General features: G+C 38.0%; 1 protein-coding gene across 6 annotated transcripts in view; it reads right to left on the bottom strand.

Moving 5' to 3' along the window:
- RPS6KB1 (ribosomal protein S6 kinase B1) overlaps window positions 1-12,942 on the bottom strand; it is a 42,556-nt gene extending 29,614 nt beyond the window's left edge. For 3 of the 6 annotated variants that reach the window (XM_053655076.1, XM_037163760.2, XM_037163757.2), the window contains exons 1-3: window positions 12,713-12,930; window positions 1,500-1,549; window positions 377-497 (exon numbers count right to left, since the gene is read on the bottom strand). In XM_053655076.1, the coding sequence (XP_053511051.1) occupies window positions 377-497; window positions 1,500-1,549; window positions 12,713-12,853 (312 nt within the window). In that variant the 5' untranslated portion in view covers window positions 12,854-12,930. Of the gene's footprint in view, window positions 1-376; window positions 498-1,499; window positions 1,550-12,121; window positions 12,210-12,712 lie in introns of those variants that run through there. The other 3 variants (XM_037163759.2, XM_037163758.2, XM_037163762.2) reach the window with 3 other exon arrangements.
- Window positions 12,943-13,077: the final 135 nt, after the last annotated feature.

Below are 13,077 nucleotides of genomic sequence, written 5' to 3' on the forward strand. Positions count from 1 at the left end.
GTAAGGAGTGATTTGTTTGTTTTTTTAAGAGGATACCTATAGATGGTATTAAAACCAAGGGAAGAAATGAATCCTCTAATAACAGATGTTACCTGGAAGAGTTGCTATTTATTGCAAATAATGTAATAATTTATAATGAATAATATAACATTTATAACAAATATTGACTAAGTGCCAATTATGTGCCAGCCTTTTATGTATACGGTGGTAGAAAGAGGAAACTGCTGTACATTCCTCAAATAATACAAGGTAAAAGTGATTCTATCCTTTGCTGATAGCTAGCAAACCCAGACTGAAGAGGACTACTGAAACCAGGGTGCAAAATAGCAATCTACCAGACACAGACAACAGCTATCATTTCAAAAATACTTCCTACCTTTCCATAGCCCCCTTTACCAAGTACCCGAAGTAGCTCAAAACATTCTGGTCTGATTTTTTCTGGCCCTCTGTTCACACTAGTTTCTGAGATTTCAAATTTCTCACAATGTTCCATGCCACTGGAGAGAAAAGCAAAATGAGAAGTAAATTTGCAAAAAAGTTAAATTATTTTCAGCATATTGTTAGAAAGAGAAATGTAATCTAATTTAGTTAAAGGAAAAAAGTATGTGATAGCAAATTTAATATCTGTGTTCTAAGTAAACATAATGATTCCATGATATGGTAGGTCAAGATTAGGGTAGCTTGACAAACTTCCTACTTATCTGTTTGTTTACATAATGTGCTGGCCAGTATTTATTTTCATAAGCATCAAGTACTCCCAAGCTAAGATAAACTAGAAAAAGTTGACAAACGAAAAAAAAAAAACTTCTAGTTATTCAAATTTAGTTCATTCAAAATGTCTATAAGATCGGGTATTATCCAACCTCAGCAGAAAACCTGGGAGCATTCTAAAAGTACTCAATTAGTTCACATCTTTATGCTAGATAAATTTCTGCAAATAAAAATATATCCGCACACCTTTCCATATGGGCTATGAGTGTGATTTAAAGACTCCGAAAGGGTGGCAGTTTCGTTGGTCACTTAAATGCTTTCTATATGAGTGATCTCAGCTTCCTCTCAACCCAAGGGTTAGGGTACAGAGCAGATTAATCGCCATACTCCTCTAAGGTGCATACCTAAAAATACTTTAGACTGCACAATCTCAGTTTGAATGGTATGTTACAAGCAAAACAAGAACCATTTGACTCCTAGGGGCATTTCTAATAATTTTATTTTTCAGTAAGAAAATTGGTTCTCTACTAAACTAATGAAAATTCCTAACCCATCCAGACATATTTCATATACTCTGAATTTGAATGATCTTCTTCTCAAAATTCATACATGATCTCAAAACCCTGGGTAGCTTACTACATTGATGCCAAACTCAATAAACTAATTCTATGTATATGACTAGATATTTAAGAACAGTTCACTGGAATCACATGCTGGCTATGAACTAGAGTTGACAAACCTACTCGTAAGACAAAGAGCACAAATGAAGTATTTTCATATAAACTTACAGTTCATATGGTCCAACTCCCCCATGGTCCATGCTTTCATTTAACTGACCCTGAAAAATATGTTAAAATTTTAAAGATGAATAATCTCGTAAATATAAAATAAAAGTGTTTGGCCCTCACTGGTGTAGCTCAGTGGATTGAGAGCAGGCCTGTGAACCAAAGGATCGTGGTTCAATTCCCAGTCAGGGCACATGCCTGGGTTGCAGGCCAGTTCCCAGCAGGGGACCCACAAGAGACAACCATACATTGATATTTCTCTCCTTCTCTCTTTCCCTTCCCCTCTAAAGATAAATAAATAAAACCTTGAAAAATGTTTAATGCTCCACCCCATTACTGACGGAGGATAAATGAGATAAACCAGACTAAAAATTCTCTATACTTTCGATGGCAAATGTAGTTAGTGATGTATACAAAAAAAATACTACAGAGATTTCACTTGTAATTTTATATGATAACTAAGCTAGAGATACTACTCATCAGTGATCTACAAATAAAACCAGGTGACTTTTTCCTTAAAAAATTATATGTTATATATAATGACGTGGAAGGTACTACACTCTAAGTCTGAGTACTAAATCATCCAATGTTTTATACAAAGGGCTATTCTGATATACAAGGCTAAGATAAACCTTATATAATTATAACCTAACTAAACCTAATTTAATCACAGCCAGTCCAAGATATTGTAATGTACAATGTAGCTGATCAAAGAAAAATAATTAAGCAACATTCTCAAATTGTTAGGGGTCATGCTGGCCAAACATTTATTCCGGCCATAGTATAAGCAAATGCAAAATTTAATTAATCTCTGTACACCAGCAATGAATGATTCAAAAATAAAATTAAGATAGCTCCATTCGCAACAGCATCAATAAGAATCAAATACTTAGGAAAAAATTAACAAAAGAAGTGTAAGACTTGTACACTTGATAACTATAAAATATTACTGAAAGAAATTTAAAAAGACCTACATAAATCAAAAGACATTCCATGTTCATGGATCAGATGACTTTATTAAGGATGGCAATACTACCCAAGTTGATCTACTGATTTAACTCAATCATTGCAAATTCCCAGGTTCCTTTCTTGCAGGAATTGACAGGCTGATCCTATAATTCATACAAAAAAAGTAAGAGACCCAGAACAGCCAAAATGATCTTGAAAAAGGAGAACAAAGTTGGAAGACTGACACTTCCTGGTTGAAAAATGTACCACAAAGCCGCAGCAATCAAGACAGTGTGGTACTGTCATAGCACAGATATACAGATCAATTAAACAGAACTGAGAGCCCAGAAATAAACCTTACATTTACAGTCAACTGATTTTTGACAAAGATGCCAAGAAAATTCAATGGGGAAAGAAATTTTGCAATAATTGGTGCTATGACAACTGAATATTCACAAAAAAATTACTTGTGACTCTACCTTACACAATACACAAAAATTAACTCAAAATAAACCACAGACCTAAATGTAAGAGCTAAAACTATAAAATTCTTAGAGGAAACAGGAGGGAGTATATTTTCATGATAGTTGGGTAGACAATGATTTTTTAAGACATATAACCAATGACATGAACAATTAAGGAAGAAAATCAGTAAACTTGATTTATTCAAAATTTGAAACTCTTGTACTTTAAAACATACCATCTAGAAAAGTGAAAAGAAAATCCACAAAATAAGAATATATAAAGAATATATAAAGAACCAGATAATCCTATTTTTAAAAACTGGGTTAGGATCTGAATAGGTATTTCTCCAAAAATATACAAATGGCCAATAACCATATAAAAAGTTGTTCAATATCATTAGCTATTATAAAAATGCCAGCCAAAACTACACTATGATACAAATTCATATCCACTAGGATAGCTTTAATTAAAAAGACAGAAAAATACCAAGTGTGGCAAAAGTGTACATAAATTGGAACCCACATACACTGCTGGTGGGTATGTAAAATCATAAAACCAATCTGGAAAAACAGTTAGGTAGCCCTGCCTGGTTTGGCTCTGTGGCTTGAGTGTTGGCCTGTGAACCAAAAGGTTACTGGTTCAATTCTCAGTCAGGGCACATGTCCGAGTTGTGGGCCAGGTCCCCAGTTGCGGGTGTACAAGAGCCAACTAATTAATGGTTCTCTCACTCCCTTCCCCTCTCTCTAAAAATAAATAAAAAACATGCAGTCTTTTAAAAAATTAGAGATATTATGTATGTGATCCAGCAAATCTACCCCAAGTCATTTCTCTACTCAAGAGAAATGAAAATACATATTCTGTGAAGACTTGGGTACAAACATTCATAGCAGCATTATCACAATGGCAAAAAAAAGGAAATAACTTAAATGAACATCAATTGGTAAACTAACAAATATGACGTAGTTGATCCATACAACAAAATACCATTTGGCCATAAAAGGAATGATGTGCTGATACATGCTACTGCATAGATGACCCTCAAAAACATCATGTTCAGTGCAAAAGTTAAACACAAAAGGCCACATACTTTATGATCACATGTATGTGGAATGTACAGAAAAGGCAAATGTATAGAAATAGAAAACAGACTAGTGGGCTAAGGGTGACCATGAGGATGAACCCAAAGTTTCTTTTTAATGTTCTAAAACTAAACTAAATTGTGGTGATGGTTGTACAACTCTATCAATATACTAAAAGTCACTGAACTGTAAAAATAATAACTTGGTAGTAGAAATACATTTATATTAAAATTATAGCTTTAAGATAAGTATTCTTGAATATAGTCTGATTATGAACTCTTTCAAAATTTATACAAAAGGATATTGCTTAACTGAAAATTGACAATATGTTCAAGTGAACACATCTCTCTTTAAAGGTACCAGCACGCAGTCAAGATACACAAAGAAAACTGACGGTAGTCTTACACAACGAATGTTGAAATACCCCAAACAAGTTTTTAGACATAAGCTGTTCACAGTATGAACAAGTCAAGATAACATCTAACACAAAAGCTGTGTGTTTCATGATTAGACTGAAGCATATGGATGGGACAGTACTGAGAAAAAAATATTCTTGCAATTTCAAGTTGATTCAGTTTCTTGTGGGGGTGGAGGTTGAGGTGGTTATGGCTAAAAGGATTTTTTCTTGTTAGTTTTGTTTTTGGTGCTTCATATAATCACCTACAATGGTGTCACTTTAAAGACAAAAGACTAACTTCTCTCAGCTATAATAAAATTAATTATTATATAATTTTCCGTCTAATGTTAGTTTTACTTAATTCTAAATTAAAGACCACAGAGTAGTTAACACTGAACCATGACTTTGAAGCCACCTATAAATATATGCCCCATGGCTATGTTTCATTTCCGGAGCTGGCCAGGCCTGCGTTACCACCTGCATCTGTGTTTAGAACTTCCTACCGTTACTTTCTGGAGCAAAAGCATTTCAGGCACAATTCTTTTGTTATTTAAGTTTCTTTCAGAACAGTTTTATACCAGAAGCATAAAACATTATATAATAAATACTGACAACTCTTTTTCACAGCTTCTCTTTATTCAGATTTTCTTTTCAGCTGCTTTAAGCTTTATGACTCACTCAGTGCTTTGTATGAGTTCCACTATGACTGACCAAGAAGAATCATGCTCACCTAAGGTACTACACAGGACACACAATTTCAAACTAGCCCACCAGGCTGTGACTGGTGTGGCTCAGCGGAGTGGGCATCTTTACCCAAGCCAAAAGGTCACCAGTTTGATTCCAGGCCAAAATGTGTCTCACACCTATGGTTCTTTCCCTCTCATTCTCCCTCCCTATCCCTCTCTCTAAAAGTAAACAAAATCTTAAAAAAAAACAAAAAAAAAAAACAAGAAAATATCTAGCCTACCAGAACGACTACTTGCATAGTTTTCAATTAAAATAGCATAAAGTTCAAGTAGATATGCCTTAAGTCCCAATGAAAGCAAGCAGTTTATAAAAATTTAAATAGTTACAGAATCAGTAAAATATTTTTAATCCAGATGTTCATTAAATCATTTGTCCATCTGCTTTGCTGTTCACAGACATTTCCTTATAAAATAAGATTCAGTAATTCAGATGAATTGGGAAAAAGGAGTAAATTTTGCCCAAAATCTTAGATTATTTAAAAATGCCTTATTCTAAATACCAGAAGAAAACACAAGCAGGAAAATATCAGACATTTCTTGTAACAATATTTTTCTGATGCTTCTCTTCAGACAAGGGAAACAAAAGAAAACAAATCAATGGGACATTAAACTAAAAAGTTCTTGCACAGCAAAGGAAACCATCACACGATCATCTGAAAAGACAACCCACCGACTGGGAGAACATACTTGCCAATGACTCATCTGAGAAGGGGTTAATTTCCAAAATTTATGAAGAACTTATAAAACTCAACACCAAGGAAATAAACAGTTCAATTAAAAAAATGGGGAAAGGCCCTGGCTGGTGTAGCTCAGTGGGTTGAGCGCGGGCCTGCAAACCGGAGGACCGCAGTTCAAATCCCAGTCAGGGCACACGCCTGGGTTGCAGGCCAGTTTCCAGCAGGGGACTCACAAGAGGCAACCATACATTGCTATTTCTCTCCTTCTCTCCTTCCCTTCCCCTCTAAAGAAAAATAAATGAAATCTTAAAAAAAAAAAAAAAGATGGACAGGCCATGCTTAAGCTGGCCATATCCAAGGCTATTTAAAAAAAAATGGGGAAAGGACCTGAATAGACACTTCTCCAAAGAGGACATACAGATGGCCAATAAACATAAAAAAACATGCTCAATGTCACTAATCATCAGAGAGATGCAAACTAAAGCCACAATTATATATCGTCTCACGCCTGTCAGAATGGCTACTGTCAATAAATCAGCAAACAGCCCTGGATGGTATGGCTCAGGGGATTAAGCACTGGCCTGCAAAGTGAAAGGTTGCTGGTTCAATTCATGTCAGGGAACATGCCTGGGTTGCGGGCCAGGTCCCCAGTTGGGGACATGCAAGATGCAACCAACTGATGTTTCCCTTGCACATCAATGTTTCTCTCCCCCTCTTTCTCCCTCCTTTCCCTTCTCTCTGAAAATAAATAAATAAAATCTTTTTTTAAAAAATCAACAAACAAGTATTGACAAGTATGCAGAGAAAAGAGAAACCTTGTGCACTGTTGGTGGGAATGCAGATTAGTACAACCACTGTGGACAACAGTACAAAGTTTCCCCACAAATTAAAAATGGAATGGTCTCATGACCCCACGATTCCACGTGGATAAAAAAGTGGTGGTGCACTGACACAATGGGATACTCCTCAATTGTAAAAAAAAGAAGGAAATCTTACCTTTTTACAGCATGGATGAATTTGGAGAATATGAAGTTAAGTGAAATAAACCAATAAGAGAAAGAGAAGTATTGTGTGGTTTCACTTATATGTGTAATCTAATAAACAAAATAAAGTAACAAAACACATACAGAGAACAGATTGACAGCTGTCAGAGGGGAGGTGGGGTTGGGGGTCTGGGTGAAAAAGGTGAAGGGATTATGCAAAACAAAACAAAACAAAAATTTGGACAGAGACAACAGCATGGTGACTGGCAGAGGGAAAGGCGGGTGGGCAAAGGTGTAAGGCAAAGAGGAAAGAGACTGACTTCGGGTGGCGAGTGCACAGTGTAGTGTGCAGATGTGTTAGAATAAGAGCTATACACTTGAAACCTATGTGGTTTTATTAACCAATGTCACCTCGATAAATTCAATTAAAGAAATAAAAAAAAGTTTCATGATATGTATCTACTACAATGCAAGATAAGCATGGATAATGAGCTTTTTTTCTATAGTTTTTCATAATCATTAATATTTCAATATATACTACCTACATAGCACTTTGTTTTTCAAGGCACTAAAATTTTTTTAATTTTTTGCTCAATAAAAACCTGATATCCCAATCTGAAACTCATGTAGGAAGCTCTGTAACTAACTTTATTTATTTATCCTTAGAGGGGAAGGGAAGGGACAGAGACAGGCAGAGCAACATCAGTGTGTGGTTGCCTCTCATGTGTCCCCCGCGGGGAACTGGCCTGCAACCCAGGCATGTGCCCTGACTGGGAATCGAACCACGATCCTTGGGTTCGCAGGCCTGTGCTCAATCCACTGAGCTACACCAGCCAGGGCTCAATTTTAATTTAATAGAGTACAAATTGAGAATTTTAAATATTCCATTACAATTTTCTATTACTCTTTTAACTCTGTGTCTCCACAGAAAGCAGAGGTCTCCACCATTTTCATAATCAAATGAAAATCTCTAGGGGAAAACTTTCTCTTAGTTTCAACTCACTGTCCCTAAAATTATACCATCACCAGAAAAATAAAAATAAAAAATAAAAAAGACCTACCTTCCCCGGACCAAAAAAAAAACCCTATCTCTTATCCACTGGTTTTATAATAGTCCTCTGAGATATTCTGTCAGGGTCTTTTTTTAGTTAGGTAGCAAACATTCAACTTTATCCATAAACATATTAAATTACTGTCCTCACCCTTTACTCACTAAAGAAATAGCAATGCTATGTAAATACATATATTTACTAATACAGATTCATTCAGTGTAACATACCTAAAAAATGTATCTCTAAATAGCACCGATCATTAAAAAAAAAGATACTACGGCCCTAAAAATGCGGCCTCTAGTATAACTGCATTTACTATCAAATCTCTAGGTGGAGATGAGGGTAAACTTGAATAACTGATTCCTTGGCAATGTGTAACTGTGACAAGCTATATTTCCACGAATTAGCTAAGTGCTTAATATGCCAAGATATTTTAAGAGTACTTTATACACTTTATCTCATGCAATCCTCATTTACAGAGGAATAAAAGCACGTCACAGATTAAGCAATTTATTCTAGGTCACATAGTCAGTGGGTACGACTGGAAGGATTTGAATTTACTTTCGATACACCAGAAGGAAACACATTATGAACAAGACTAGTAAATGTAATGAAGAAGCTGTGCAAGGGGATGGAGGGATTGAGCAAAAAGGAGAAAGGACTCACGGACATGGACAACAGTGTAGTGACTGCTGGGGAGCAGGGGGTACAAGGCCACTAAATGGTAATAAAAAATACAACAAAAAAATAAGCTGTGCAGTGAAGTTTGTGCTGTGATCTGAGTCAGAAGACATTACCACTAGTTATCTACCTGGTCTTGGGCAATCATCTCTCTGGCCTATTCCTCAATTTTCTACTATAAAATGAAGAAGCGAGGCCACTTTGATATACACCAATGTTTAAAAGTTCGTGAACTAAAGGTTATATATTCATATATCACCAGAATATAATTATATTATAAATTCTTTTTTTTTTTAGAGTGAGAAAGGGAGAGAGGAAACGAAGAAGGGAGAGAGGGAGATTTGTTTTCCACTTATTTATGCATTCATTGGTCGATGCTTTTTTTTTAATTAAATAATTCCTTTTATTTTTATTTTTGACTTTAGAGAGGGGAAGGGAAGGAGAAAGAGGGGGAGAGAAGAGAAACATCACTATGAGAAGCATAGATTGGCTGCCTTCCATACATACTTCGACCAGGGACTAAATCTAGAACCCGAACATATGCCCTGACCAGGAATTGAACCCAGGACCTTTTGGTTTGCAAGACAATGCCCAACCAACTGAGCCACACTGGCCCAGGGCCATTAGTTGATTCTTTTATACAGGGATCAAACCTGCAACTTTGTGACAAATCGGGACAACGCTCTAACCAATGCTACCCCATCAGGGCTAGTATTATAAATTCACAATAGCTTGATTTTCTAAAAATCTAAGCTTCTCTCATTTTCAGAAAATTTAAATTTTAGAGGAACCTCAATGTCACTGAATCTCCTTGGGTGGCCAACCCAATCCTGCACCAACTCTTTTTGCTTTTCCACTTTGAGACACCTGTTAAAATAACACTCAAAAGAAACATTTTCAACTCCAAGAGAATTGCTAAGTAAGATATATGACTGTCCAGAAAAATTCCAGCCATTGTGACTGTCCAGAAAAATTCCAGCATTGTTAACATAATGAAAATCATTTGTGCAGCACTGATGTAACCTGGCAGCTAAGGAGAATGGACTGGAATGTGAATGTGTGAACAATGATGACCTCACTGTACTAGTCAGTGGGGGTGGTGGACAATGTGGAGTGAGTATGTATACTGTGTGGCTGTCGCATTCAAATGACTGAGCAAGTGGATGGGGGTATAAGGGAACTAAATAGTAATGGGGAAAAATACAATGAAGATTAATAGAAAAATAAATACTGTTGGGCCTGAAAAAAGCCCAGATTCACCCCCCCAAAAGAAAATAGATTCACATTATCATTTTAAAGGTTTTATTATATTCCATCATATGAGTATATCATGATTTATTTGACCAATCATGTATTGATGAACATTTGTTTCAATTTTTTCACCACTAAAAATACTTCTGCAACAAGCACCTTTTTAAATGTTTACATGATGACTTCTGTAGGATAATTTTTTTTAAATAGCTAGTGGTTCAAAAAGTATATACATTTAAATGTTACTGTATATTGTCAACATGTTCTCTAGAAATGTAACAATTTTTATTCCCACTATAAGGATTTAATAATGAAAAATACATCACACTCCCAAATTTGACCATTTGGAGGGCAATCCATCTGGCCTTATGTTCTTTCTATTTGGTCTAAATTTGAAAGTAAAGAGGTAAGAAAACTAGGGACAATACAGATAGTAGCCAAAATAGTATCTTTATATTTCAGTGCCTCACACTGTAGCATAGACTACAATGTGGAGTGTGGGGTTACTATGAATTATTTCCTCATCACTTCTCTCACCAGTCATAACCTAGCTTAACAGCCCCCACCTAAGTGCCATTATTACCTGTGGAAAATCCAGACTTAGGCAAGACCCTAAACAAACAAACAAACAAACAAACAAACAAACAAACAAACCAGCAAGTAGAGCAATGAATCTGCATCAAAGTTTGTGTCAAGCTTGAACATTCTTCCTCAGGAACTATTTGGATGATTCAGAAGACCGCAGCTATGGGCAACTGGTGATTGGCAGCTTCATCCTGAAAACGTGCCCACTCATGCATCAAGGCTGGTGCAGTTTTTTGGCTAACCATCAAATTACCCAGGTGACTCAGTTCCCTTATAGCCAAGATTTGGAGCCCTGTGACTTCTGGCTTTTCCCAAAACTAAAATCACCTTTGAAAAGGAAGAGATTTCAGACCTTCAATGAGATTCAGGAAAATATGACAGAGCAGCTGTTGGCAACTGGAACTGTGTGAAGTCCAAGGTGCCTACTTTGAAGGGGTCTGAGTTGTCACTGTACTATGTACAATGTTTCTTGTGTCTTCTTTAATAAATGTCTCTATTTTTCATATTACATGGCTGGATACCTTCTGGACAGACCTCGTATTTTGCTAAAGCTCTTCCTCAAAATTCTCTTTTATTACCTTTGCTCTTTCTCCAACATTCCTCTCCCCAGAGTAGTGGCTGTATTTCTATCTTTCCTATTTCTGCCAATTTCTCCAGTCTCCTTTTCCACATGTCTCACAATCCTACTGACTTATACCCAACAAAACAAATGTCCAGGAGTAGGCCAAAACCAATGTGGTTCTAGTTCATAACAGGTATCTTAATACAGTATTTTACTGCCAACTCCTTTAACTTCTTCTGATAAACCAATGGTCTGGAAATTCTATCAGTTCAAGGAATGAAGATTTTATAAAGCACCCTTCCAATCAAGTTTTCTCCCCTACCCTGCTCCAAAGCCACTGCCATATGAACCCAATGTAACTGACAAGAGCACAAGCTAAATGTAACGAAAGTAATCCCATTTTGTTTCAAGCTATATCCAATGTATCACATGTTCCATTAAGAGGCTAACTGGAATTACAAATGAAAGCATATTGAAAGTATGCATCTCAATATCCACCTACCAAACTGTAATGTTTAGACTCACATGATTATGAAAAGAACAGTATTATTTTGACCCACTTAGTTTCTTAAAGTTTTCAAAGTTCTTTATATATAGCATCTGAATCTTTTGTCAACAAGCAGGGCACAACTTGCCAAGAAGGAGAAAAACCAGGTGAGAGGAAGGGAAACCCTTTAGGCAGTTAGAGCAGACACCAGATATCAGTCGTTACCCCCGTGTACTGTTCTAGAGAACGGAGTTTAGAATCTAAATTATCATGAAGATTTGCCCAGAGTCAGTGATTCAGTATGACACCACCATTTTTGAACTGAAGGTATAATTTGTGATTTTTTTCAATAAATTTATCTTGAAAAAAGAATGTTCCATAAAGAATTTCAAACTATTAAGACAGCAAAGGTAAAACCAAGCTATGCATTAGGAAAAACAATTCTAAATTTAACACCCTAGATTACAGCAAGGAGAGCCCTCACACCGCCATTCACAAGTCTCAGTTCAAGCAACTTATTTTTGGAAAGCTAAATCACAGCTGTCAACGCTGGGTGTTTTCCCACCCCAAAATTACATAAAATATTTTGGAAAAAATTGTAGACATCGTCAATTGGAGGGAAAGTAAGTTACAAATCCCGTGTGTCGTTATAAATGTTTAAAAAAAAAAGTCACACGGAAGGGGGTTTTAAAAAAAAAGCAAACAAACAAACCCTGGAAGATGCAGCAGAGCCCCCTTGCTCCCGAAATAAAACTCCTGGTGGCTGTAACAGCAGCGGCAGCGCTACTCCCGACAGAAGTTTTCAGCTGTCACTTCTAACAGCTGAGCGCTTCCTAGGAGAGAAGCGACAGGCCGAGAAGAGAGGTGGTTGTGGGAGGTCTGAAGATTTAATACCTGAATTCTTACACTGCAAGGGAAACCCTTCCGCACTTCACCTGCACTTACGGGACACCCAGCAAACGCAGTACCCCCCTCCCCCAACACACGCTGTACCACTCACGCCCGTCACACTCAAGTCCAACAGCTGGAGGAATCGATCACGCTCCCGTTCTCCCCCCAAAGACTGCTCCGGGCTGCGCAGATATGGGGCTAGAAACGCAACCTGCACCTGCGAGCCCCGCAGCGGCCTCACACCTAGGGCCAGGTCCGCCTCGCCCGCTCCCCTGTCCGCGCGCGGCGCTTTTGCTTCTAGAGACTACTCGCGCCCCCTGGGTCTCCGCGCTCTCGAATGCGCCGGGCTTCCAGGGCCCGCGCCGCCGCCCCGGCCCTGTCACCTCCGGTCCCCCGGGACCCCGGGCCTCACCCCCTCCTCCAGCTCATCCTCAGAGCCCGCATCCTCTGGCTGGTCCAGGTCTATGTCAAACACTCCTGCCATGTCCTCAGCTTCCCTATCTCGGAAGTCCGGCGTTGGGTAAAAGCCGTCCCGCCTCCGTCGTCGCCTCATGGGCCCGGACCCGCCGCAGCCACTGCTGCCGCTGCCGCCATCACTGGCTGCTTGGGCTCAGTGCGTCTGCGCTTAGGCCTTAGACTGGCTCCTCAAGTTCAGCGCTAGAGCATGCGTACAGGGTTCTGTGAAGCCAAACCAAGAGTAGCGAACATGCGTAGAACTAACGCCGGGAGTCAGGTGCTGGCAGAAACATGCGCAGAACCCCGTCCGAAGCCGCTCGG

This window comes from Artibeus jamaicensis, unplaced genomic scaffold (assembly GCF_021234435.1).
Source record: "Artibeus jamaicensis isolate MK-2021 breed Jamaican fruit bat unplaced genomic scaffold, CSHL_Jam_final contig_1998, whole genome shotgun sequence".
Classification (NCBI taxonomy): Eukaryota; Metazoa; Chordata; class Mammalia; order Chiroptera; family Phyllostomidae; genus Artibeus; species Artibeus jamaicensis.